The 27,309-nt window shown below is 40.2% G+C and overlaps 1 protein-coding gene and 1 long non-coding RNA gene across 3 annotated transcripts in view; one reads left to right on the forward strand and one right to left on the reverse strand.

Annotated features, from left to right (window-relative positions):
* The window catches only part of LOC113069903 (uncharacterized), a 33,649-nt gene extending 12,759 nt beyond the window's left edge, over positions 1-20,890 (forward strand). The window contains exon 4 of the long non-coding RNA XR_003279824.1: positions 20,830-20,890. This is a non-coding gene — a long non-coding RNA (uncharacterized LOC113069903). The remainder of the gene's footprint in view (positions 1-20,829) is intronic.
* A 2,311-nt stretch (positions 20,891-23,201) lies between these two features.
* LOC113069869 (E3 ubiquitin-protein ligase RNF170-like) overlaps positions 23,202-27,309 on the reverse strand; it is a 4,868-nt gene continuing 760 nt past the window's right edge. The window contains exons 2-7 of one of the 2 annotated variants that reach the window (XM_026242963.1): positions 26,509-26,709; positions 26,349-26,424; positions 25,762-25,870; positions 25,614-25,687; positions 25,387-25,518; positions 23,202-23,667 (exon numbers count right to left, since the gene is read on the reverse strand). In XM_026242963.1, the coding sequence (XP_026098748.1) occupies positions 23,398-23,667; positions 25,387-25,518; positions 25,614-25,687; positions 25,762-25,870; positions 26,349-26,424; positions 26,509-26,615 (768 nt within the window). In that variant the 5' untranslated portion in view covers positions 26,616-26,709 and the 3' untranslated portion in view covers positions 23,202-23,397. The remainder of the gene's footprint in view (positions 23,668-25,386; positions 25,519-25,613; positions 25,688-25,761; positions 25,871-26,348; positions 26,425-26,508; positions 26,710-27,309) is intronic. The other variant, XM_026242970.1, reaches the window with a different exon arrangement.

A 27,309-nucleotide genomic window follows, 5' to 3' on the forward strand; every position in this document is an offset into this window, starting at 1 on the left:
AACAAAACCTGTGCATTTATAGACGACAGCTGCTCTAAAAATACTCTCTTTTGTTCAGCGTGGTGAAGTGTGTCCCGATGCTCTCAAACACTTTGGATGCTTTCACAGCAGATGAACAACAGTCCAAGCTAAACACAAAACAAGAGCACACACACACACACACACACACTCTCTCTCTCTCTCTCTCACACACACACACACTCTCTCACACACACACTCTCTCTCTCTCTCTCTCTCACACACACACACACACACACTCTCTCTCTCTCTCTCTCTCACACACACACACACACTAACTCACACTTTCTTGTTTTGTGTCAGTTCTGATGGCTGTTATCACACAAACTTACACACATAACAAGGTTCGGAGCAGATACGATTCACTCATTACTCAATACAACACTAGATATATACTGCCGACTCTTTCTGACAAGCAGCAGTGTGTGTTGTTCATGAGTGTGTAACAGATCTGTGGCCTAATGGTAAGAGAGTTGGACTTGTAACCTGAAGGTCGCAGGTTTGAGTCTACAACAGGAGCTGTAGGAGTGAGGGACTGAGTGGACAGCGCTCTCGTCCTCCCTCAATACTCACGACTGAGTGTCCTTGAGCAAGCACTGAGCTCCCACGGCACCGCATCTATAGCTGCCCACTGCTCCAGGTGTGTGTGTGTGTGTGTGTGTGTGTGTTCACTGCTCCAGGTGTGTGTGTGTGTGTGTGTGTGTTCACTGCTCCAGGTGTGTGTTCACAGTGTGTGTGTGTGTGTGTGTGTGTACTTGGATGGGTTAAATGCAGAGCACCAATTCTGAGTATGGGTTACTATACTTGGCAAATGTCATGACTTTTACTGTTTGTTTTCACTAGTAGGGTGTTTATCAGTTTTAGGGAATATATTGAACAAACACTATTTTTATTTGAAGGTGCAGTTGTTTTAACTGCACTTTAAATTGGTACATGTGGAACAATTGTTCTTGTATTTGTGAACTGACTTTAGGAAATATAGTAAATTACTGAAAACATTTATAGGTATATGTTTGTAATGACTAGTTGTTATGTGGTGATGATGTAAAAAGCACATTCTACGCTGTTCGTTTCAAAGAGTATTAGGTTTCAGTCACATCTTCAGTTCATAACTCAGAGATGCATTCAGCTATTGATGAAGTTTAATGATCTGCATCAACACCATGACCCTATCTTTTCCAGAAAGTGAGCAGACACACTGAAAACACACACTGTAGAGCGCGGGAAAGCTTCAGTCTCGTGCTGCTCTTGTCTCTAATGGCTCAGGATTGTGTCCGAGTTTCCTGCGCATTTTTAATGGACCAGTCGAGTAATTAAAAGAGATTAAGAGAAATGTGGGAACGTGTTTTACTGCAGTCAGCACACAGTGTCATCTCCGCTCGCACGCGCTAACGTGATTACTGTAATCCGATTTGCAATCTGCCTCCAAAAAATGGTGTTGTTAAAGAATCATCTTGGAGGATTTTAAGATGTAAAACAGCTTGTACTAAATTTCATCTGTTTTACGATCATTTGGCCTTGTTTTGCCGATCCAGTGAAATGAACAGAGCTCCAGAGTTTTGTCTGGTGTGTTTGGGTCAGAATGACGCAGTGGATGTGAATGCAGCAGCTTCAGATGTTAGCGCACTAATTAATGGCTGTTTAATGAATTAATTAATGCAAAAGAAGCAGCATCCTCATCCTCTCCCATCCGTCCGCGCTTCTCCTGCCAGTCTTTATTTTCAGACTGCTGTATGAAATTTGAATAAGCCTCTCATATAAATCCGAAAACATCAGTCTGGAGAGAGCGGACCGGATTAAACTCAACGTGATGAAGGCGTCACTAATGTGACTGACACAGACAGACAGATGAACACTTCCTTCTTAATTCGAGAATATCTTTACTTTGTTTGAAGCTGCTCTGCTGAAAGACGTCAGACCCAATCCAAACGCTGTTTCTAGGTGTGTTTTCACTCGCTTCATCACTGTGTTTGTGGAGATGTTGCTATAGGCCACGTGTGCTCCAGCGTCCAGAGGTTCTGCTGATGCCAGGTGTTCATGTACAGCTCGGTGTCCTCTGGAGATGATAGAAAGATGCACATCCAGTTCAATGCATTTCCAAAACCGTCTGAATAAAGCGTGTGTAATGAAAGTGAGCTGAGATGAGGAGATTTCAGACACACACAGCCTCTGACCGTCAGAATATATCGATAAAAATATAGCAAAAACAAAAAGACAGTGAACGGCAGAAATCACAAGCGACCAGAAGAAAATGTTTTTTTGTTTTTTTTTCAGGTTAAAACTAATTTCTTGTAGCTATTGAACATTGATGGTGCAACATGCATACGCACACACAAATACGCACACACTCTCTCTATTTCACGCACTCACGCACACACACACACACACACACACACATTCAATTGAATTCAAGTAGCTTTATTGGGATGACAAAAATACATATTATATTGCCAAAGCATTAAGGCAACAAAGGAAAAAAAATAAAATCTGAACATATACATAAATAAGTGACATACAGCAAAGCATGACCCACGTGACCCATACTCAGAATTCGTGCTCTGCATTTATCCCATTCAAAGTGCACGTGTCCGGTGTCTTGCTCAAGGACACCTCAGTCGTGGTGTTACCGGCCCGAGACTTGATCCCACAACCCTAGGGTTAGGAATTTAACTCTCTAACCACTAGGCCACGACTTCCCCAAGTCGCTTCATGTTAACATTTGAACATCTGAACATTCATTTATTATTAATATGTAATATCTATCTACTATGGAAATGTCATATACACCCATAGATACTATACTATATATATATATATTATATATAAAAACTCTCTCTCTCACTCTCTCTCTCTCACTCACACACACACACACACACACATTTGTATTTGTGTACAAATCTAGTGAGAAAATGTTTCTAACTTTTATGATGTTTGTCCTGCTTGTGTTATTGTTAATAAAAAACGGTCATGCTTTATTTTGAAGGTCCGTTCTGGACGTTCAGTTATTATTTAGTCCTGCCCTTCAGAAGCTGCATATTTATATTTCCCACTTGACAAAACAAAAACTCTTTGCGCCGATCATCCTGTTGAGAAGTGTCTGTGCTCTTGGTTCTTTATATCATATTTTCATGAGCATCGCCTTCATAAACAGGTGTCATGCTTCATAAGATCCCAGATGATCAATCAATATAAGAGCTGAATCTCCAGCCCTTCCTTCTGTAGCTGTTTATGAGTGGTTCTCTGCTCGGGATGTTTGTGAGCTGGATTACCTGTCATGCGGCCCGCGGGAGCACAGATAACTGGCCTGTCACTGCCATGTGTTAGCGTCATGCTGCATCCAGGCCTGCGCTGGGACGGAGCTGTCAATCACTGTCACGTCCAGCTCAGGGACACTGTGAGGAGGACAGACTCCACATTTACTGCATGTATTGTTCATCAGCAGAGACAGTTACATCAGATCATCTGTGAGAGTGATGCTAATTAATGCAATCAAAACTTTTGCTGCCTGACCACTGGTGAAATAAAACAAATAACTGCAAAAGCTTAATGAATCTCATTTTACTACTGAATTTATTACTTCCATTTAATTAGATTCATAGTCCATTCTTAATATGTTTAATGTATTTGAGTTAAGAGATCACAAAGCCCTGTTTTGATCAAATGTCTTTTCATTCAGTAAATTCAGAGCTTTTCCTTTATATTCTGTTCTATTCACACGATATGAATGATATAAATGTAAGTCTCTCTTATCGGATCTTTCTATAAAGTGGAAAAGGATTTTACTGCATCACACAAACACACACGAATGAGAAACACACTGAAATATTTCATGTGAAATGATTGCCAGATGCCTGTAATTGAATTCTTCATTGACCTTTAGATTTGCCTTGCAGTAATAACTTCATTCAGAATTAATAAATTCATCAACAAAAAATTAATTAATATTTCTTTCTCAGTATTTTTTCTTGTTTTCTAGCACAAATATCTAAACATTCGTAAATCAAGATACATTTACACGAGAAGCAAGATCAAAATCATTTTGGTTAACTTTCTGAGAAATGTATCTAAATTAAGTGAGTTTTGTTGAAAACAAGGCAAATTATGTGGTCAGAAAAATAAACTTAAATGAAAGGGAAAACAAGATGTTTATTTTTATTTTTTGTTCCGGCCACAATTGCAGATATTTTTTCTTGCTTTCAGTTAATTTTGACACATTTTTCATGAAACAAGACTTAATATCTGATATCATATCTCCAGTGAATGTATTGTGATTAAAGGATGTTTAGATATTTGCACTGGAAAACATTTATTTTCTAAGAGCTGCTTTACAGCAGAACTGAATTTAGTTTGCATAAACGAATAATTTTTTTCTTTTAAATATTATTATCATGTTAAATTCCATTTTATTGTCTAATACTTATGTATGTCTGCACTTTCTTCTGCACTGAAAGCTCCTGTCACCAAACTCTCTCTCTCTCTCTGTGTGTGTGTGTGTGTGTAAACATGGTGGATAATAGAGCTGATTCTGATCAGTGACACTCATTTTCTGTATCTACATTTGATCCATCACACAGAAATAGAGCATAATCATTTAAAAAAATTCTAAAACCCTATTTATTTTCATATTTTAAATGTGGAGTCGACTGTACATGTGCATCAAATGGTCTTTTTACAGTAATTTGAACAATTTAGCCTAGCTGTGTTTTAATGGCGTCGTGATTAGAGTGAGATGAAGTCTGATGTGATGTCAAGCACAGAAATGTTTTGGCTGCGGGCAGACGAGCTTCTGATGGCCTTTACATTCCTTCACATGAATAATCACATGACAATTGAGAAAATCTAATTAAGACACGGAAGAGCAGTCGTGCCGTCCGTCTGATTGGGAAAATGATATGATGAACGCAGCTCATGGTCACTTTAGGTTTTTGATCTGTAAAGTGTGGGTTGTATTTGCTGAAATGCCTAATTCACTTCAAGCTGTTTCTTTTGAAGCTAATCATAAGCAGAAATGTGTGTTGTGTGTATGTATGGAAAAGATCGAGATGCTCTACAGAGATAAATAGCTGTCTGCATTAACTGAAAGTTTCAGAATAACATTGTTTTTATCTTTCAGAAACAACTTAGATATCTGTAATCTGTCTTGGAGAAACTGCATTTCAGAAAAAAATTAACATCAAATAACATATTAAAATAATCAAAGTACAAAAAAGAAACAAGGTTTGGATGAAAGTTGTGCAGTTACAGCTGATCACATTCTTAAATACTGCTAATTTATTAGAACCTTTTCAATCTGGTTTCACTACTTATCACAGTACAGAGTCTGCTTAGCTTAAAGTGTTCAATGATATTTTAGTTGCAGTTGATGCTGGTAAAAAATGTGATATTGATTCTACTGGATCTTCCAGCTGCCTTTGATACTGTGGATCATAATGTTCTTATTTGCCGTTCAGAACACCTGATCGGGGCACAGACTTATTATAGTTCAGCTCATATCTCAAAGATAAGTCTTTTTCTGTAGAGCTAGGCAAGTTTTCCTCATCATCTTCCCTAATTATTAGTGGAGTACCTCATGGCTTTATTCTGGGGCCGCTTCTTTTTAACTTATATATGTGCCCTCTGGGGGATATTATGAGGAAGCACAATGTTTTTTTTTTTTTATTTATATGCTGATGATACACAGTTGTACCTCCCGCCAAAAGCTTGCTGGAATGTATCTCAGATATTAAAAAATGGTTATCAAATAACTTTCTCCAACTCAATAAGAACAAAAAAATAAAATATTGTTTTTGGTCACCAAAAAATAAGAAAGGATATTATTAAGGACCTGGGAAATAACCCCCCCCCCCCCCATTTCCTCATAGGTTAGAATCCTGGGCATTATCATAGATCATAGATTATCATAGACTATATTTGTCCAAACAAATTAATTCTGTCATTAGGAACAGTTTTTATCAATTACAGGTCATCTCCAAACTTAAATTGTTTTTTATCTTTTCAGGAGAAGGTTCTTCATGCTTTTATTACTTCTCATTTAGATTACTGCAATTCACCGTACTCAGGTCTTCCTCAGTCATTGCTTTCACGCCTCCAGTTGGTAAAAAATGCAGCTGCAAGGCTGCAGACTGGGCCAAAGAAATATGACCATGTCACTACAATTTTAGCTTCTCTTCACTGGCTTCCAGTCCATTTTAGAAGTCAGTTTAAGATTCTGTTGTTTGTTATTAAAGCTCTTAACAATGAAGCTCCATCTGATCTTATTATCCCTTTGCCATCTACCAGACTTTTAAAATCCACTGACAGGGCTCTTTTATCTGTCGCTCGTTCCCGTTTGAAAACTAAGGGTGACAGATCCTTTTCAGTCACTGCCCCCCGCCTCTAGACTGACGCCTTGCACCTTCCAGTACCATTTTTTAAATCAAGGTTGAAATCGTATCTTTTCTCCTTAGCATTTTAATTTCACTTCATTGTTTTATTGTATTATATGTCTTGTTTGCTTCTTCTGTGTTCCTTTTCTCTTTAAATTTAATTTGAATTGTTCAGCACTTTGGATAGCTTTGCTGTGTTTAGTGTGCTATATAAATAAAATGTACTTACTTACAGATACTGAAGTAGTATTTTCTTGAAAAACACACCCGAATTAACTTTTTTTATTTTCAACTCAACAATTCCTAATTAATGCAGCATAAAACGGATCTTTAATGGATATGAATATTAGAAATGTGTTAGTGTGTTATGTGTAAACTAGGTTAAAGAGATGGGTCTTTAATCTAGATTTAAACTGACAATTATTACAACAACAATTTTTTTTTTTACATTGAACACTTATTCTCTACTGCAAAAACAGCAACAAATAGCACTGTATAAATCAAAAACACTCTCGTTTACATCGGTCACATAAACAGAGTCTGTGCATGAAGGAAACTCTGCACTGTTCCCATCTCTGTGTGTATAATATGTGTTATTCAGTGTCTGAAGTTTGTCTTTGTGTCGGGCCGTCATGTTTCTGTTCACATGTCCACACTAAAGAGGACAGACAAGTGCAGACTGAACATGTCATGGCGCGTTTGAGTCATGCTGCCCATCTTAGTCACCGCTGGAAATGAATATAGACTCGTGTAGAGCACCACACCTCCACACACACACACACACACACTTTTCACACAAGTCACTTTTACTTATATAGCGCTTTTAACAATACATATTGTGTCACAGCACTTTACAGTATTAAATAGGAAAATAGTATTTCAATAATGCAGAATAACAATAGCAAACACTCAATATTCAGTTAAAAGCAATTCTTCATTGAATTCAGTGAGGTCAACATCTAGCTCAGTTCAGTTTAAATAGTAGCTCTAAAATCAAGGTGACAATATCACTGGAATTATATGTGTCCCCAACTAAGCAAACCAGAGGAACCAAAACTCCATCGGTGACAGAATGGAGAAATAAACCTTGGAAGAAACCAGGCTCAGTTGGGGGTCAGTTCTCCTCTGACCAGACGAAACCAGTAGTTCAATTCCAGACTGCAGCAAAGTCAGATTGTGCAGAAGAATCATCTGTTTCCTGTGGTCTTGTCCTGGTGCTCCTCTGAGACAAGGTCTTTACAGGGGATCTGTATCTGGGGCTCTAGTTGTCCTGGTCTCCGCTGTCTTTCAGGGCAGTAGAGGTCCTTTCTAGGTGCTGATCCACCATCTGGTCTGGATACGTACTGGATCCGGGTGACTGCAGTGACCCTCTGATCTGGACACAGACTGGATCTGGTGGCCACAGTGACCTCGGAACAAGAGAGAAACAGACAAATATTAGCGTAGATGCCATTCTTCTAATGATGTAGAAAGTACGGTGTTATGTGAAGTGTTCCGGTTCCAGTTTACCTAATTAATGCAGCCTAAAAATCCTTTAACGGATTTGGATATTAAAAGCATATTAGTATTTTATGTGTATGCCAGGTTAAAGAGATGGGTCTTTAATCTAGATTTAAACTGCAAGAGTGTGTCTGCCTCCCGAACAATGTTAGGTAGGTTATTCCAGAGTTTAGGAGCTAACTAGGAAAAGGATGCCTATTCTAGGCATTATCAAATTGCCTGAGTTTTGAGAACGTAGCGGACATAGAGGATTATAGTGCAATTATATCTCGTTCAAATACTGAGGTGCTAAACCATTCAGGGCTTTATAAGTAATAAGCAATATTTTAAAATCTATACGATGTTTGATAGGGAGCCAGTGCAGTGTGGACAGGACCGGGCTAATATGGTCATACTTCCTGGTTCTAGTAAGAACTCTTGCTGCTGCATTTTGGACTAGCTGTAGTTTGTTTACCAAGCGTGCAGAACAACCACCCAATAAAGCATTACAGTAGTCTAACCTTGAAGTCATAAATGCATGGATTAACATTTCTGCATTTGACATTGAGAGCATAGGCCGTAATTTAGATATATTTTTAAGATGGAAAAATGCAGTTTTACAAATGCTAGAAACGTGGCTTTCTAAGGAAAGATTGCGATCAAGTAGTACACCTAGGTTCCTAACTGATGACGAAGAATTGACAGAGCAACCATCAAGTCTTAGACAGTGTTCCAGGTTATTACAAGCAGTTTTTAGGTCCTATAACGAACACCTCTGTTTTTTCAGAATTTACCAGTAAGAAATTACTCGTCATCCAGTTTTTTATATCGACTACGCATTCCATTCATTTTTCAAAAGGGTATGTGTGGCGAGTGGGGCGGGGCCGAGAGGCGTGGGAACGAGGAGTGAGGCCAGGTGTAGTGATTGGAGATGAGCTGCACCTGCGCCCCACCGCCAGTATCGAGTCCCACGTAGGAGATGGAAGGATATAAAACTGGAACGACTATAGTGAAGGACGAGAGAGGACCAGGCCTGGGACATTATTTTATGTTTGCTTTTTATTTTGTGCGCACCAGTCGTCCGTGAGGGGCTGGTGCGCTGTTTTGTGTTTATTTTTTGTCATTAAAGTTCATTTTGATTGTGCGCCGGTTCCCACCTCCTTCTTCCCGATGATTACAAAAGTTATATCATTACAGTATGTTTCTTTGGACCACAAAGAAATATAGAGTTGAGTATCATCAGCATAACAGTGAAAGCTAACACCATTTTCCTGATGATATCTCCCAAGGGTAACATATAAAGCGTAAAGTGTAGCGGCCCTAGTACTGAGCCTTGAGGTACTCCATACTGCACTTGTGATCGATATGATACCTCTTCATTCACTGCTATGGATTGATGGCGGTCATAAAAGTATGATTAAACCATGCTAATGCACTTCCATTTATGCCAACAAAGTTTTCTAGTCTATTCAAGAGAATGTTGTAGTCAATAGTGTCCAACGCAGCACTAAGATCCAACAGCACTAACAGAGAGATACACCCACGTTCAGATGATAAGAGCAGATCATTTGTAACTCTAAGGAGAGCAGTCTCAGTACTATGATACGGTCTAAATCCTGACTGGAAATCCTCACATATACCATTTTTCTCTAAGAAGGAATATAATTGTGAGGATACCGCCTTTTCTAGTATCTTGGACAGAAAAGGAAGAATCGAGATCTATGACTTCTGGAAGCACCTCTTTTAGGAGCTTAGATGGTATAGGGTCTAACATACATGTTGTAAGTTTAGATGATTTAACAAGTTTATACAATTCTTCCTCTCCTATAGTAGAGAATGAGTGGAACTGTTCCTCAGGGGGTCTATAGTGCACTGTCTGATGCGAAACTGTAGCTGACGGCTGAATGGTTGCAATTTTATCTCTAATAGTATCGATTTTAGAAGTAAAGTAGTTCATAAAGTCATTACTGTTGTGGTGTTGGGAAATGTCAACACTTGTTGAATTTTTATTTTTCATTAATTTAGCCAATGTACTGAATAAATAAATGGAGTTATGTTTATTTTATTCTAAAAGAAATTAAAAGTAATCAGATCTAGCAGTTTTTTAATACTTTTCTGTAGGATAGATTACTTTCCCACCAAGCAATACGATATACCTCTAGTTTTGTTTTCTTCCAGCTGTGCTCCAATTTCTGCTAAGGAATTGAGATAAATCAGGAAGATTAGTTAAAAGCTGTCTTTGTGGTAGAAGTGATGGTTCTACCATACTTGTTACAAGAAGTAGAATTTACAGTTTTAGCTGTATGAAGTTTACATGAGAGTCTGTCTGCTTCCTGACCTTGGCCCCAGTTACTCAAGTACAAACTCTAAGACTATGTGCCATATTTCTAGAGAGAAGAGCGGTGCCACCCCACGAGGGATGAAGACCATCTCTTTTAAACAGGTCAGATCTGCCCCAGAAGCTCATCCAAATTGTCTATGAAACCTATATTATTCTGTGGGCACCACTTAGACATCCAGCCATTGAGCGATGACAATCTGCTATGCATCTCGTCACCACGGTAAGCAGGCAGGGGACCAGAGCATATTACAGTGTCTGACATCGTGCTTGCAAGTTCACACACCTCTTTAATGTCATTTTTTTGTGATTTCTGACTGACGAAGTTGATCATTAGTGCCACTATGAATAACATTAACACACACATACTCAAAATAATTTCAAATAAAAAAAAGTTTTATAGTGAACTAATCATACTCCCCAGCCCTGATGAATCCTCACACAAACATTTCTGTGTTTGCACACTTCTGTGATTATGGTGATTTCAGTTTTATTCTCTATGTGAGACTATTTGTAAGCACACAATGACCTGATGCCTTCATGAGTTTCAGAAAGAAAGTGGCAGAGAAAGCACCGTGTTGATGTCTAATCAAGGCAAAAAAACACCTTTACATACGGGATTGAGTCATTTCTAGTTAAACATGATTAACTTTTATTAATCAGTGTTTCATAACAAGACATGCAGTGTCTTTCAAAAATAAATCACAAATTCACATGGACTCACACACTTTCTTTCTTAATAAGGTTTCTCTCTTTGAATGTGTGTGTGAACGTCCTCTGGCTGAAATCATCTGGACAGACAGAGCTCATGAGGATCCAGAAGCTTCACAGTATAACTTATTAAAAAAAAATCTGTTCTTAGAATGTTTAGCTAACATTCCCATTAAGTTCTGAAATCTTTATTTCTGAATGCCTTTTAAATGGTCAATATGTCAAGGTATTTTTTTTAGTTTATGTGAGCATTAGAGGAACATTCCATTATATAATTTTGGAAATGGTTTGACAACGTTATTTCTGAATGTTTTCTTAACGTTCAAATTGTCCAGTTTTTTAAATGATTGAAGAATGTTTTTTCTTCGTTATGCAAGAATCCAAACTACTGTAAATGATGGTGTTTTCCTCCATGGCTCTGTGATCTTCTGGTTCAGCGGGTGAAAATGGTGCCTGTTTCACTTAATAAAGCAGCAGCACAGTCTCCTCAACGACACGAAGATCTGAGGAATCATTAATGACTGATATTACACATATTACCACATGACACAAACGCTGATTTACGGGGGTTCGTGACAGAGTCACACAGTGAAGTTAGTCATGAAGAGAGAAGGGCAGGAGAAATCTCCCTCCATGTCAAAATGGTTGAATGTTCTCATGAGGGCCGCTGCATTATTGTGTGTTTGAGGATAAACAGGCAGGACAGACGCTCATCATTTATGGCTTTAATACAAGCGTCAGTGGCAGCATAAATGTGCTCTGAGCGATTCACAATCCCAGAATCCCCGGCCTCTACCCCGGCGTGTCCCTGGTGTGCTTCTATTTTAGAAATGCTGCACTATTCTTCTGCTTTGTGCTTTTACTGAAGCCCTTAAAGAGAAATTCCTGCTGTCAAATGTTATATTTGAAAGCCCAGAGCACAGTGCTCCTGGTAGGCTTTTGATTGTTATTTTTCTTTTCTCAGTAGAACAGAATATCATATGGCAGATGTGAGACAGTGTACAGTTTACTAATATTTAAAAAAAGACTTCATATCCCTCATGCAACACGATGAGACTCAATATTCAGCCTCGGAAATTTGTTCAGTTTAGAAACAACTGGAAAAACGTGCCTGGGGCAACATTTCTGCACAAAATAATGTTGCTTCTTGTACATTTTACAGTGAAATATCCAGTGATTGGCATTAAAAGCACTTTCAGGTTTAACAAAAGATTTGAATGTGAATCCGGCAACGCTTTATTAGGATGCTTGAATGTACAGTATCACAGGAGTATAGAAGTCATGAGTAATAACATTATATTATACATTTGAGTAATATACACACTTTATAGAAACATACCTCATTTATTCCTGAGTCAGATTTTCATCTTTCAGAGCTCAAGCTTTCTTTCAGGTCCTGTAGGGAACACTGGGTCTGGATACAAGAAAGGCTGAATTCATGTATGATGTGATCTTTACTGATTAGTGTGAACAGCATCAGTAATATTACTTCATAATATTAATATGAGCAGAACACCAGATGAATGACAATGACACTGTTGGGAATGCTGTCATCTTTCCAGAAAGCTTCAGTGTTATCATCATATTCAAAAGCACTTTTACAAGCATCAGAGCAAAGCAGCAGATTTGTCAGCGTGATGCTCATATTTTCGATTAGCAGCAGATTCTGTGGCTAATAAACCTCCAGCACTTTAATATGACATTTGGACATGACAGATAAACACACATGTTGAGTTGGAGCGCAGTCTCGGCGTTGACCTGCTGTCCTGTTATCAGAGTCCCCCAGCGACCATCTGTCTCTGGAGCGGGACAAACTCACAGTCTGCCGTCACACGAGCGCTCAGATCAGGCACAATGCAGGGAAGAGCAGACGCTTCGCTCTGAACGCTTCACAGACGGACTGGAAGAAGCCAGTCTTCATCAGCTCTCTTTGACTTTCTTGCTTTGTAATTCAAACATGCAAACCCACAAGAGCCTCTTCAGTTCACATATTCTCCTGCCAAGCTGAAAGCAGTTTCTGATTGTCCCACCCCAGACAGTCGTAGAACGGTCCAGCGATTTCTGGGGTTTGTCCATTAATACAGTCGGTTCATTCAGAATTTTAGCCAGGTCACCTCCCTCTGACGGATCTCACCTCCGCTCGAAGACGTTTCTGTTGGTCGCCGCAGGGTTAGGATGCATTCTCTAATTTAAAGAGCCGCTTTATTTCTGCTCCCATTCTTGTTATTCCTGGTCCGTCTCGTCAGTTCGTTCTGGAGGTGGATGCGTCAAATTCAATTGAATGGGTCTGATTTGGAAAGGCACACACATCTTAATAAAATGTTTAACAGCTGATAATGCAAAAACAAGACCTAAATCCACACGACTGGAGAAGAGTTCAGAAAAGCTTTGAAGGGTCTCCGTTAGCTTTAACAGGAGAAGTCTGAAGCAACCAGGACTCTTCCTAGAGCTGTCCTCCTGGAGAAACTGAGCAACTGATGGAGAAGGGCTTCGCTTAGAGTAGTGTCCGAGAAACTGATAGAGCTTGAGAAGAGAAGAGGTGAGGAGAAGAATTAAAGATATGATGATGATGATGAGCAAAGCTTGTCGCATCAAACAAAAAAGTCTTGAGACTGTAAAGGTTTTTATTGGTGACAATACTGTTTCTGCTTTGTCTGTATGGTGTATGAAGTGTAGACTGATTTAAGTCATTTAAAAAAGTTTATATAGGGGAGCAACATACTAAAATGTGAAAAAATGAAAAACTAATAGTTTAGCCAGGCACTGTATGATTAGGGCTGGTCAGGATGGTCAGTGTTGGGTGTTGTGACACATTAATGAGCCACTCGCCGCTCTGTCACGCAAACATTTAATACTGCAGGACCTTTAACTGATCCCATTAGCGGCTCACAGCGGCCCGCGGTCACACAGATCTGCCCTCGAGACTGACGTGATCACACCATCATGACGTCTGTGCTTTAATATCTGCTGCGCTCACAGACAGACCTCATCCCTGGATCATATCGCCGGGTCATAACAGGCTGGACACTTTGAGTTTGACCACTTGATGTGTCTGAAAAACAGAGAGAACAGACTGAATGCTATTTCGACTGCTGTGTATACTGCCTAAAGGAATAATTCAGCCAAAAATGAAAATGTGTTCACCCTCAGGTCAAACAGCTGATAAAAACATCCCAATAATCCACAGCACTCCAGTCCATCAGTGAACATCTGGAGAAGACAAAACCTGAAACACATCCAGCATTAAGATGATTTTAACTCAAACACATAGAGTCTATAATCCAGAATAACACTTCCTCCAGTGAAGACGTGTTCTGGTCTGAATCAGGAGAGAAATCTGCACAGATCAAGCAGCGTTTAAACAGATCTAAACTAATCTAAACTAATCTGTGAGAGACAACAGCAGATGCTCTTTTTCTCTGGAGGAAGGTACCTTGAATATTTGCAATACAAAGTTTTTCAGGAAGACGCCTCACTCAAGGCTTCATGGTCTCTTTCAAATGCTCACACATGAGCAAAGATAGCGGATGTGATTCATTAACAGCACTGCTTTCATTGTCCGGCCATCATCTGAGGATAAACTCCTGGAGATGAAGTGAGGAGACGTTCTGAGCGCTGCGCTGTCAGTCTGCGTTCGGAGCGCAACGACTTGAAGAGAAACCTTCTCGTGAGTCAGTGAGGCTCCTCCAAAACCCATTAAAAAGATGAAGGTATCTCCTGTGGATCTGACGTGAGGTCAGAGTCTGAGATGAACATCTGTCCTCATCAAACACTCGCTGACCTCCTTCAGTCCGGGCGGCTACACTTCACTGATTCACATCCTGCAGCTTTACTCTTAGACATTACATATGAACCCTCATTTCTTTATTCCAAACTGTTCTAAGACTTCTTCATTTCATGTAGAAATGCTGATGAGCTCTGAGGCACATATTCTGTATTATGTTCATGAGAAATAAACCAGAAGCTGCTCAATCAAACGATAATCAATCTCACTTTAGCAATCAAATCAGACCAGACCAGTCTTTTTATGTAACTGACTTTAAACAGTTATGACCAGTCTTGCAGAGAGAAATTGGATGACTTACTGTTAAAACCAGTCCAAGCAGTTTATGTAACTGAAGACAAAGTGAACGTCTGTAGTGAGAAAGAGGTTAAATGGTGTGAGATGGTTTTGTGCCTCGTTTAGACACTTCATTTTCAGTAATATCATTGATTTACATTGAATCATTTAGCAAATACTTTTATCCAAAGTGGCTTACAGATGAGCACAATAGAAGCAATCAGACCCACAGAAGAGCCGCAGTACACCAGTGCTGTGACCGTCCTGATTAGATTGGTATAACACATAATAATAATATGTGAAGATAATGAAGATTGGCCAGTTGTTTCTGAATCTATCACCACATCAATAAAATGTGCTCATGTACTATTTAACCTTGGATCAGAAATAAGTCTTTCACTATCATCACACAAACACCACTCTTAGTATTTGAGCTCTGTGTAAATCAGGACTTCATTTAGCGGTGGTTCTGTGATAATGTGTTCCTGCAGGGCTGGACACAAAATAACACGACATTCCCAAGTTTAAAACTAAAGGTTAATGCACATAATGAAGCCTGTAGGGCTAATCTGTGCCTTTGAAAAGTGTGTTCATGACATCTCCTGTCCAAACCTCGCAGAGCCGCAGAAACCTCGCAGGCGATCGAGCAGGAGGATGCAGAATCTGTCTGGAGTGAAGCACCGCACCAGGTTCATTTACACGACACTGCTCCACCGCAACCGTCACAGGCCTGAGTGTGTGTGTGAGTGTGTGTGTGTGTGTGTGTGTGTGGGGGGTGTGTGTGTGTGTGTGTGTGTGTGTGTGAGTGTGTGTGTGTGTGTGTGTGTGAGTGTGTGTGCGTGAGTGTGTGTGTGTGTGTGTGTGGGTGTGTGTGTGTGTGTGAGTGTGTGTGTGTGTGCGTGAGTGTGTGTGTGTGTGTGTGTGAGTGTGTGTGTGTGAGTGTGTGTGTGTGTGTGTGTGTGTGTGTGAGTGTGTGTGTGTGTGTGTGTGTGTGTGTGAGTGTGTGTGTGTGTGAGTGTGTGTGTGTGTGTGTGTGGGGGTGTGAGTGTGTGTGAGTGTGTGTGTGTGCGTGTTTGTGTGAGTGTGTGAGTGTGAGTGTGAGTGTGTGTGTGTGTGTGTGTGTGTGTGTGGGTGTGTGTGTGTGCGTGTTTGTGTGAGTGTGAGTGTGTGTGTGAGTGTGTGTGTGTGTGTGTGTGAGTGTGTGTGTGTGTGGGTGTGTGTGTGAGTGTGAGTGTGAGTGTGAGTGTGTGTGTGTATGTGTTTGTGTGAGTGTGTGGGTGTGTGTGTGAGTGTGTGGGTGTGTGGGTGTGTGTGTGTGTGTGTGTGTGTGAGTGTGTGCACTTCTAAACGTGAGACACATGACTGATCACTAGTGTAAGGGTCACACAGACTGACCACAATCGGATTGGGCACAAAACAGAGTCACACTTTCAGTTGATGAAAGTCATTATAAATGTTAGGACAAAATGTTCTTTAATCGATGTGTATGGAACAATCTTATAACTTTATTAATATTTTACATATGATATGTTCTCATAGCATTGAGAGAAAATGTTTCAGAACCACCTCATGCTATTATTTCTATTTTATTACCTTTTCATGAGCTTTAAATAATGTTATAATCATGAAAAAGGAAACTGTGCATTAATTAACAGTCATTTAACAGATGTGAAGCAGACACTAATGACTTCTAGCTGACGTGGAGTTATTTATAGTGAGTAGTAGTGTCTCATAAATAATACAGCATCTGTTTATTATGGGACGGTGATGTTCAGAGATGCTCCTCTGGCTAACCCTAACCCTAACCAGTTCCTCTGTCCGGAGGTGACATCTTTAATGAACTCCGGGAGTCTCGGCGCAGACGATCCTCGTTAGAGCAGAACTTGAGCATGATTAGTTTCTGGAGGCGTTGCCGTAGCAACAGCGTGACGGACCCCTGCAGATGCCCGTCCATATGCCTTGCTGGATTCACCAGGAAAACTATTCTGGACGAGAACTTTCACAGTCAGGCCTCCACTCGCTGAATCACGCAGAGAAACCACGTCAATCATCGGAGTGTGATGCAAACACATCTACTCACAGCTCGTCTCGCGGCCAAGTTATTCACAAAACTCTGTTGTGTTGTGTGCACCTCTTTCTTTATGATAAATGATTCTGGATTAGTTATCAAACTCAAAGACATGAAGTGTGATTAAAGTCTCGTGGTTGATTCTCACCTTCAGTCTGGTGTCAGGTTCACGTTAGCTGAACTTCTGCAGAAAGCTGCTCGGTTTGACCTCTGTTTCACATCCTCTTCACACGCAGTTTGTGTTCTTCACCGTGCAGAAGTAAATGACAGTGAAGAAGTCACCATTTAACACATCTGGAGACGCTCTGGAAACACTGTTCACTTTAAAACTAGTCTCTGACCAGTGATCCTACAGATAAAACTGAAACACATATGAATACCATTGGCCTGTTTATGATAAAGAGGGTGTTTTCTGGGTGTCATTCTGATCAGTGTCTGATTTCACTGTATGGAAAAGAGCAGCGTGAATGTTCTGCTAAACATCTGATTTTGAGAAAAGAGAGTAATATGGGTTTCACAGAACTGACACATTCAGCTGACGACACACACACACACACACACACACACTGATCTGGTTTTTCAGTCAGACGAAGGCAGCAGGTTTGTCCGTATGTATCAGTGTTTGTTCACATCCTCGCTGTATTTTAGGAGAGGAGGATCTAAATGTCAGATAAAGGAGCTGGAGCTCACTGTGAATCTGACTCTCTCTCTCTCTCTCTCTCTCTCTCTCTGCGTCAGTGTTTGCTCTGCCCACCTGTGATGAGTCAGTCTCCCACTCGCTGAAGCCAATCAGAGAGCTCACTGCTGCCGTCAGAGCCCTGGAGATCAGCACACACACACACACACACACGTGCTTGTTTCCAGAAGCTTTACTTTCACTGTTCCTCAGCGGAGGAATGATCTTCACAAGCCTCCAGAACATCTCACATCTTCTGAGGAGCCTTGATTTCTTCAGCTCTCCATCACTGTGTTATATGTGCGGATCATCTACATCTCATCTCACTGAGAAACATTACTGGAGATAAAGAGTTCTGAATATGGTTGCAAAGGGGCAGAAATTGTCTGGAAAATTTCCAAAAGTTTCGGAAATTCCTGACATTTTCTAAACAGAATCCCGGAAAGTTTCAAAATTTTCTGAATTCATATTTTTTGCTCAGTTTCGAGTCTCTGAATAAAACTGAGCTGTTTCCTGACGGATCAAATATGATACAAAACATAAAAAAAGAATACCTGTTTCAAACATCATCTACAACTGCACAAAAAGACAAGGAAATATTTTTAATGAAATGAAACTAATAACAATAATACTGTAATCTGACTAATGAAGAGACTGTCTCGCTCCACAAATGACTAAACTAAACTAAAGACCTGCTAACCTGATCATGAAGCTCTCAGCACTGATTCATTTCCTGTGGACGCTCACGGACTTCCTTCCTGTTTACTGGAAGTGTGTTTCATGCCATGAATCACTGTCTAAAGCTTCAGCTCTATCACACACACACACACACACACACACACACGCACACGTGTTTGTTTCTGTGTAAAGTGTGTTCATCCCATAGGTGTAATGGTTTTTATTCTGTAGAAACTGTATATTCTATGTCCCTTCACCAACCCTACACCTAACCCTAACCCTCACAGGAAACTTTGTGCATTTTTACTTTCTCAAAAAAACTCATTCTGTATGATTTATAAGTGTTTTGAAAAATGGGGACATGGGTTATGTCCTCATAAGTCACCCTCTCCTTGTAATACCTGTGTCATACCCATGTCATTATACAGAGTTGTGTCCTGATATGTCACACACACACACACACATTCACACACACAGAGACACAGACACACACACACACACACACACACAAACACCAGGTCAAAACATTCCTAGCTCTTCTGCATGGTCATCATTATTACTGCCATATGTGCTGTATGAATATTACTCTATCAATATTTCCCACAAGCAGATTTTTCTACTCCATCAGTCTATCTCGGTTCAAGGCTTTAAAAAAAAAATGTACTAATAATGTTCTCTCAGAATACTTAAAAACATTGGTACTAAAAATAAAAAATATTTAGTTTCCTGGCAGACCAACAACAAACTTTTGCAACTTTAAACGAAACCTGGGCGTCTGCGTTCTTACAGTAGACAGGATCAGTCAAGTGGGCGTGGGTTGGGCGCTGCACACACACACACACACACACACACACACACACACACACACACACACACACACACACACACACACAGACGTACACTCCTAGAGACCGGGGCAGAGCCCTACCCATAATGCTGTGCCAGACGGCAGCAGGGCATGAGAAACAGCAGGTCTTGGGTGGGACACAGAATGATTCCACCTCTTCATTTACTGACCCAGAACATGAGAGAAGGACGCACAGACTTCTGGGAAACTCGGGCCAGTGCAGCTCACTCCTCGTGTACAGCAATGTGATGCATGATGGACTGTACAATAGTCACGCAGTGGAATGAATTCATGAAGAAGAGAAGAGATGCTAGTCTTACTTGATCTTAGTGCTGCGTTCGACACCATAGATCATGACATACTCATAGATCGATTACAAAACTATACAGGTATTCAAGGGCAGGCTCTAAGATGGTTTAGATCCTACCTGTCCGATCTCTACCATTTTGTTTATTTAAATGGGGAGTCATCTCATTTATCACCAGTAAAATATGGAGTGCCACAAGGATCCGTCCTAGGTCCCCTTCTATTTTCAATATACATGTTGCCCTTTGGTAATATTATTAGAAAATACGGAATTAGCTTCCACTGTTATGCTGATGATACTCAGCTATATATCTCAACGAGACCAGATTAAACTTCTCAATTATCTAAGCTAACAGAGTGTGTTAAAAATGTAAAAGATTGGATGACAAATAATTTTCTCCAATTAAATTCGGAGACAGAGATATTAATTATTGGACCAAAAAACACTACACAGAATCTTGTAGATTACAATCTGCAACTAGACGGATGTACTGTTACTTCCTCTACAGTCAGAAATCTGGGTGTTATATTAGACAGCAACTTGTCTTTTGAAAATCATATTTCCAATGTTACAAAAACTGCATTCTTCCATCTTAGAAACATTGCCAAGCTACGAAACATGTTATCTGTTTCTGATGCAGAAAAGATAGTTCATGCATTCATGACCTCTAGACTGGACTATTGTAATGCACTTCTAGGTGGTTGTCCTGCTTCATCAATAAACAAGCTACAGGTCGTCCAAAATACAGCGGCTAGAGTCCTTACCAGGTCAAGAAAATATGATCATATTACCCCAATTTTACAGTCTCTGCACTGGCTACCTATTAAGTTCTGTATCAGTTACAAATTATCATTACTTACCTATAAGGCCCTAAATGGTTTAGCTCCTGCGTATCTAACTAGCCTTCTACCACGCTACAACCCATCACGCTCCCTAAGGTCACAAAACACTGGACTTTTGGTCGTTCCTAGGATAGCAAAGTCCACTAAAGGAGGTAGAGCTTTCTCACATTTGGCTCCCAAACTCTGGAATAGCCTTCCTGATAATGTCCGGGGTTCAGACACACTCTCTCTGTTTAAATCTAGATTAAAAACACATCTCTTTCGCCAAGCATTCGAATAATGTATCTTAAATAGTGAGTGTAGTTGCATCTGATCAAATGTGTATTCTTATTCATTAGCTTGGGTTAAACTAATTTTACTTTGTTGGATCAGCAGCTATGCTAATGATGTCTCTATGTGTTTCTCTGTTTCTGCTGGGATCTTCATCCCGTGGTAACTAGGATTTACACGAGCTCCAGTCTGGATCCAGAACACCTGAGAAGAGATGATGCTGACCCTCAGAGGACCTCAGATGATGCTAACCCTGAATCAACAACAGAATATATATGCATTTCTGTTTTAAATAAATGTAAACACACCCTCATTTCCCATGTTGACACAGAAGTCTGATATTTTAATCCAAGACGGATAAAAGACAGTCAGTGTGTGTTTACTCTGATCACCTTCACATGACTTTGGGTTTGGGAGAATCATGACAATCCACATTCTGACTGTAATTCATTTAGCAACTACACGTCAACTATCTCTCATTAGAGTACTAGAAGATTGTTAGATGAGGGTTAGTACAATGAGCTGACGTACTTACAACAGACTTATAATCAGTAGAATATTTAAAGTGGACGATAGAAATAGAGTGTTAGAAGATTATTAGATGAAGGCAGACACACACACACACACACACACACATCTTCAGACGGATGTGAGGTGTTTAAGCTGTGATGAGGGTAAATCACAGCCTCAGGAAATGTACTAAATACACCACTAGATGAATAAATATCAGTCCTTGCCACATATTTTCTTCTCTCTTAGATGCAGAAGTGACTGTCTGAAGAGCTCTTAAATATAAACACACACACACATTATCTTAAAATAATATAAACATAGATAATATGCAATAAAACAGTTTTAAAATCAATAGCTTTAAACATATGACCTTAGATTTTTAAGTGTTTTATACCTATTAAATATGTAAACTAACTTACTAACTAACTGCAGTTATACTACAAGATGTTTTCTTTAAGTTTCAAGGAAATATTGTTTTATCTCATGTAAATGTGTTTAAATTCTTCATCTTGTTCAATCTCTTTAATTTTTGGTTCACGAGAAGCAAATCACAGTTTCAAGGCACGTGATTGGCTGTTCATTGCTGATGTCACAGTTTCATGTGCACGTGCTCCATGACCTCAGGATCCAGCCGGAGCTGACAGAGGAACGTGAGGATCAGGTTTAGTTTGGTGTGGTCAGCTCAGACCCAATCCTGGAACCCTGAGTTAGTTTGATGGAGCGGGTCGCTGCTCGTCGTCTTCTGGTTGTGTTACGGACATTATTGTGACATCAGCTTTCAAGATATGACTTTAAATTATGACCAGTCTTGAAGAAATAATTCGATGATTAGTTCTGAACTTGAACGGAGATGGCAGACAGGAACAAGAACTGAAATTCAAACCAAGTAGAATAAAACATAATTGATATAAGTAATATTAATAAGTGATTTTTTTATAAAAAGAAGCACGTCAAAATGATAGCTTTGTTTGAACTTTTAACAAAAGTTTGTGTTCCTTTCTTGTCCTTCCAGCCAGACAGATTGGTTTATATTGACACACTTCATTTCCCAGAATGCAACACGCTGCTGGATTTATCAGAAGTTCAGTTAAAGTTCACGTCTGAGGAACTGTTCGGCTCTGAAAGGGGAAATCACAAAATCTCTAGAACTCTGACTCACAGTAAACCAGCAATCAAATACACTGTGTTTCATCATTCAGCTGGCTCCAGCCAATGCAGCATCCTTTATGCATCTAATTATTTCATAAACACGTTATATTTATTTCTTTACACATTCTTTAGTGTAAAGAACGCAGCTGCAGCTCTTCTTCATGAGACACTAACCGTGCAGCGCTCTTCTGAAGGACTCGCAGCGCTTCAGATCAAGACAAGCTCAAACACAGAGGACATAAAGCTCAAGCTTTGACTAAGTTCTGCTTCAGATTTGAGGATGTTTCTCCAAAAAGAAATGAATTCTGGTAGTTTTACTGTGATTTCCTCGATGTTCCCTGGTGAAGGGGTTCAGATCTTTATATTGTGCTGCCACCTGCTGCTCACAGACCACTGCTACAAGAACTCAAGAGCTAGAGAGAAATACAGCACCTGATTATGTGATTATACAGGTACAAGAGGATAGTGGGGGTGTGATTAACACATGTGACACGAACAGACTGATCATTAAACCTGTAGTTTCTGTCACCCGTCTAATAAAGGCAGAACATATCAACATGAGAAGGATAGATGAAGGCACACGGCTCTTCTTCTGCTTCAGGAACAGATTCAGAGAAGCTCAAACAGACCGAAAAGTGATTAATTACACATTAACGATGGAAATGATTTCAAAGACCTGAAATACAGCAGAGATCCACCCAATACTCCCAAAACGTCATTCCTGTCATTTCACCGTGCTTCAGGAGTTTGCCTTATTTACCCTGGTAACATCACTAGAATGGCCTTAGTTCTTTAGTTTGTGGTTATTCTGCTGTTCTCCAGCTGTTCGCACGCTTCATGAACAAATATTCATTTACAACACTTTAGAAAAACCATCAGATGAACTCATAGAATCTTTCTTTAATGTTTGAATGACACCATCTGAAGAGAAAACGTGTGAGACGACAAGTGTTTATCATGTTTCAGCTGTGTCATATTAAACACGTCTGTAATAGTGTGTGTGTGTGTGTGTTGCTCTTCACCCTGCGCGGAGCTCAGAACAGGACAGGTCTGAGTCTTCAGCACAGATCAGACGCTCATGTGGCCAGCCGCTGCGTCACCACCTCGCGGTACATGATGGAGATGTAGATGAAGAGGAGCAGGATGACGAAGAAGTCGTCCATGAAGCCCAGCAGCCCCACCACTCCCTCGGGGATGAAGTCCAGCGGCGACGCCAGGTACGTCAGCGCTCCCAGCACACACAGCAGGATCCGGATCCGGAACATCCAGAACAGACCCCCGACGGAGAACATCTCTCTGAAGGCGTGCCGCAGCAGCGTGGGGACGTCCAGCAGACGGTCCAGCAGCTGCACACACACACACACACAGAGACACAGACATAGACACACACACACAGACACACACACCTGTGAGCACTCACCTCTTCCTGACTTCACCTACATCACTTTACACTTTATACTGCAGCATGAACAAACTGCTTTTGATTACCATCACAGCCTCAGTTTCACTATAAATCCAGCAGAAAGAACAGTCACCTATTTGTTTTTACCAAATACACTGCGGTTCAATAGTTTGGGATCAGTAAGACTTGAAATGTTGTTAAAGAAGTCTCTTCTGCTCATCAAGGCTGCATTTATTTGATCAAAAAATACAGAAAAAAACTTTAATCTTGCAAAATGTTGTTACAATATAAAATAATGATTTCTATTTTAATATCCTTTAAAATAAAATGTATTTCTGTGATGCTCCGCTGTATTTTCAGCATCATTCCTCCAGTCTTCAGTGTCACATGATCTTCAGAAATCAGAATAATATGATGATTTATTATTAAAAATATCAACAGTTGTGCTGACAAATGTTTTTGGGGCGAACTGTTATAATTTTTCAGCATTCTTTGATGAATAAAAAGTTAAAAAGAACAACATTTATTCAAAATATAAATATTTTCTAACAATATAAATATTTGCGATCACTTCTTAATTTAACACATTGTTGCTGAATAAAAGTTTTAATTTCTTTCAAAAAAAGAAAAAAAAAAATACTGACCGCAAACTATTGAACTGTAGTGTATACTGTTAGAAAATATTTATATTTTAAATAAATGCTCTTATTTTTAAGTATTTTTTAAGTTTTAAGTATCACAGTTTCCACAAAACTCTGAACAACTGTGTTCAACACTGATAATAATCAGAAATGTTTCTTGAGCAGTAAATGATCATATTATTCTGATTTCTGAAGATCATGTGACACTGAAGACTGGAGGAATGATGCTGAAAATACAGCAGAGCATCACAGAAATACATTACACTTTAACACAGATTCACACAGAAAACAGATGATTTACATTAGAATAATATTTCACTATATTACTGCATTTTTTTATCACATAAAAGCAGTCTTGATAAGCAGAAGAAACTCCTGTAAAAACAAATAGTTTGTTCTGTTGCAGTGGTTTCGTTCATCTCTCACTAACAGGAGGTATGTTGTCAGTTTTGGAAACATATCCTCATCTGAGATGCATTTAGAGTCTGGTGTCCCTCAGGGCTCAGTTCTTGGTCCGTTACTGTTTTCTCTTTATATGCTTCCTCTAGGATCTATTTTTTAAGAAGTATCGGGTCTCTTTTCATCTGTATGCTGACGACACACAAATCTACATCCCTCTGAAGTGCAATAACAAACAGAAACTAAACTAAAACTTTCTTTTTTTCTAAGCTTTAATGAAAATAAGATTTTGTTTGTCTCAAATGATCACGGTGTACATGATTTGGATCTGAACTTCTTACTCCATATAGAACTACATGTGCAAGAAACTTAGGTGTTAGGTTCGATGATAATCTTATATTTGGTAAGTGCTGTGGTCAAGTCTTTGTCTTCTGACGAAGGTGAAGCTGTTTTTGTCTCAAATGAAGTTTGAAGTGGTTATGCATGCTTTTGCAGCATCTCGACTGGATTAATGCAGTTTGTTGTATACATCTTCTTTAGAAGAAACTCCTACAGGTTTGGAGTGAGTAACAGGGCCAGACTCATTAAAGATGTGTGTGTTTTCTGTTTCATGCATCACTCACGGAGCGCGGCTGTCCGGAGAAGCGCCGGTTGTAGTCGTGGATGTCTCTGAGGATCTGTGCGGGTTCGACCTGTCCGTCCTGAGTCGGAGCGCTGTGCTCCGTGTCATGGAAGAGCGGGAACAGCAGGGTCACCTGACACACACACACACACACACACTCTCATGATGAACGTGACACCAGTCTGAAGACACGCTGAGCTCCAGTATATGAAAGGTGTGTTTGTTTACCGTCTGTCTGCAGATGGGGCAGCTGATGGCACCGAGCCACGTCCCGTAGCGCCAGTATGCCATGATGCACGGCCCTGCGGTTACACACAAGACACAAGTGATTACAGATCAGAGAGCACACCGAACCGCTCGCCTGAGCTCAGCTCACCGCAGAACAGATGACCACAGTTGGTCTCCACGGGCAGAACGGCCTGCTGCAGACACACGGGACACGACATGTCCGAGTAGAACTGATGCCTGGGCTCCGGGGACGTCCCCTGCGAAGACACGGACAGCGCTAGATATACAGCCATATACACACTGTTCAGTGCAGCTTCACTGAAGACCATCAAGTTAATATTTATGTCAGAGTCGCTTTTAGCAGATTGATGCTAGATGATAATATAGTAATGTTTTGCGACAATATAAACAATCACAAAGCCTTGATTTTGTAGCGCATGTCTCTATAGCGGTTTACACAATACGAACTAGATTCACAGCAATAATACATAAAACATGTGCATGAGACGAGGTACTGAGACGCAGATTCTCTGTCTGACCACAGGGGGCGCTCCTGGACCAGCAGCAGATACAGCGATTACACCGAAGCCTCACTGATTATAATTTAACGATGTTTAGCATATTTAATTCATCTTAAACAGCCACACATTGACAGCACTACTACTATGAACATTAATTTGGGCATAAACTCGTCAAACAAACACAGAGCATCAGCGCAGGATTAGATTCACAAACCTGTTCTGACTGAAGCTGCTCTCGGACCACACGCACCTGCTCCTGATTCTCCGGGTGAATCCTCTGCTGCTCATTCCTGACACACACCACAGCACACCGTGTGTTATTATGTGTTGATGGGGTGTGAGGTCAGGGGTCAGAGGTCAGCATGGGGTCTCACCTGCAGAGCAGCGTGGCCAGACCGAGCAGAAAGGAGCCACTGAGCACCAGCACGAGCAGGACAGAGTCACTCACTCCTTCAATCAGAGAGTCCTCGTCCGGAGCCATCACTGCTGCTCATGTCCTCCAGCCCGGGATCACTCACACACACACACTCCTTTAGCCCGGGATCACACACACTCATTCAGCGGGACGCATCACACTGATCAAGAGAGACACCAAACTCATAAGAGTCTTGTGGTTTCAAATGAATGCTGCTCTTCTGAGAATCCTGAACAATAAAATATATCACGATTTCCACAGAAAATATTGTTTTTAACAGAGGTCAACCGATTTATCGTTAGTTGATTGCTGGAACAATCGGTTATTGTCAAAAATCCATACCGATAGTTTCCCGGGTTGCAGAAGGGTCAGTGTTCATCATACAGAGCGAGAGCGGCCTCTAGTGGCTGAAATCACTGACAGCACGCGCTGATGTGTTGAGACGCGTTAAATCCTGCCGCGCCTCAGAGAGCCATTCACATAGTTTTCCATTAAATTACATTATACTCGCCCCAAATCATAGTTAATGTACATAATGAATTGATAATTTTCATCTAAACGTTTGTCTTTCTGTGGCTCTAATAAAGGCTGTACGTTTCATTTATAGAACTATAATGTAGATCGCTCTTTCTGTTTGCTCTGTTTTTTAAACACTGACCTTCAAACTTATCTTTGCCTCATTGTTCACTCTTGAAGTAAACTTGTATCCGTTTTGGTGAATAAATAAACGGTTTTAAACCGCTGCTCGAGTTGAACGAGA

This window comes from Carassius auratus, chromosome 5, assembly GCF_003368295.1.
Source record: "Carassius auratus strain Wakin chromosome 5, ASM336829v1, whole genome shotgun sequence".
Taxonomy (NCBI): Eukaryota; Metazoa; Chordata; class Actinopteri; order Cypriniformes; family Cyprinidae; genus Carassius; species Carassius auratus.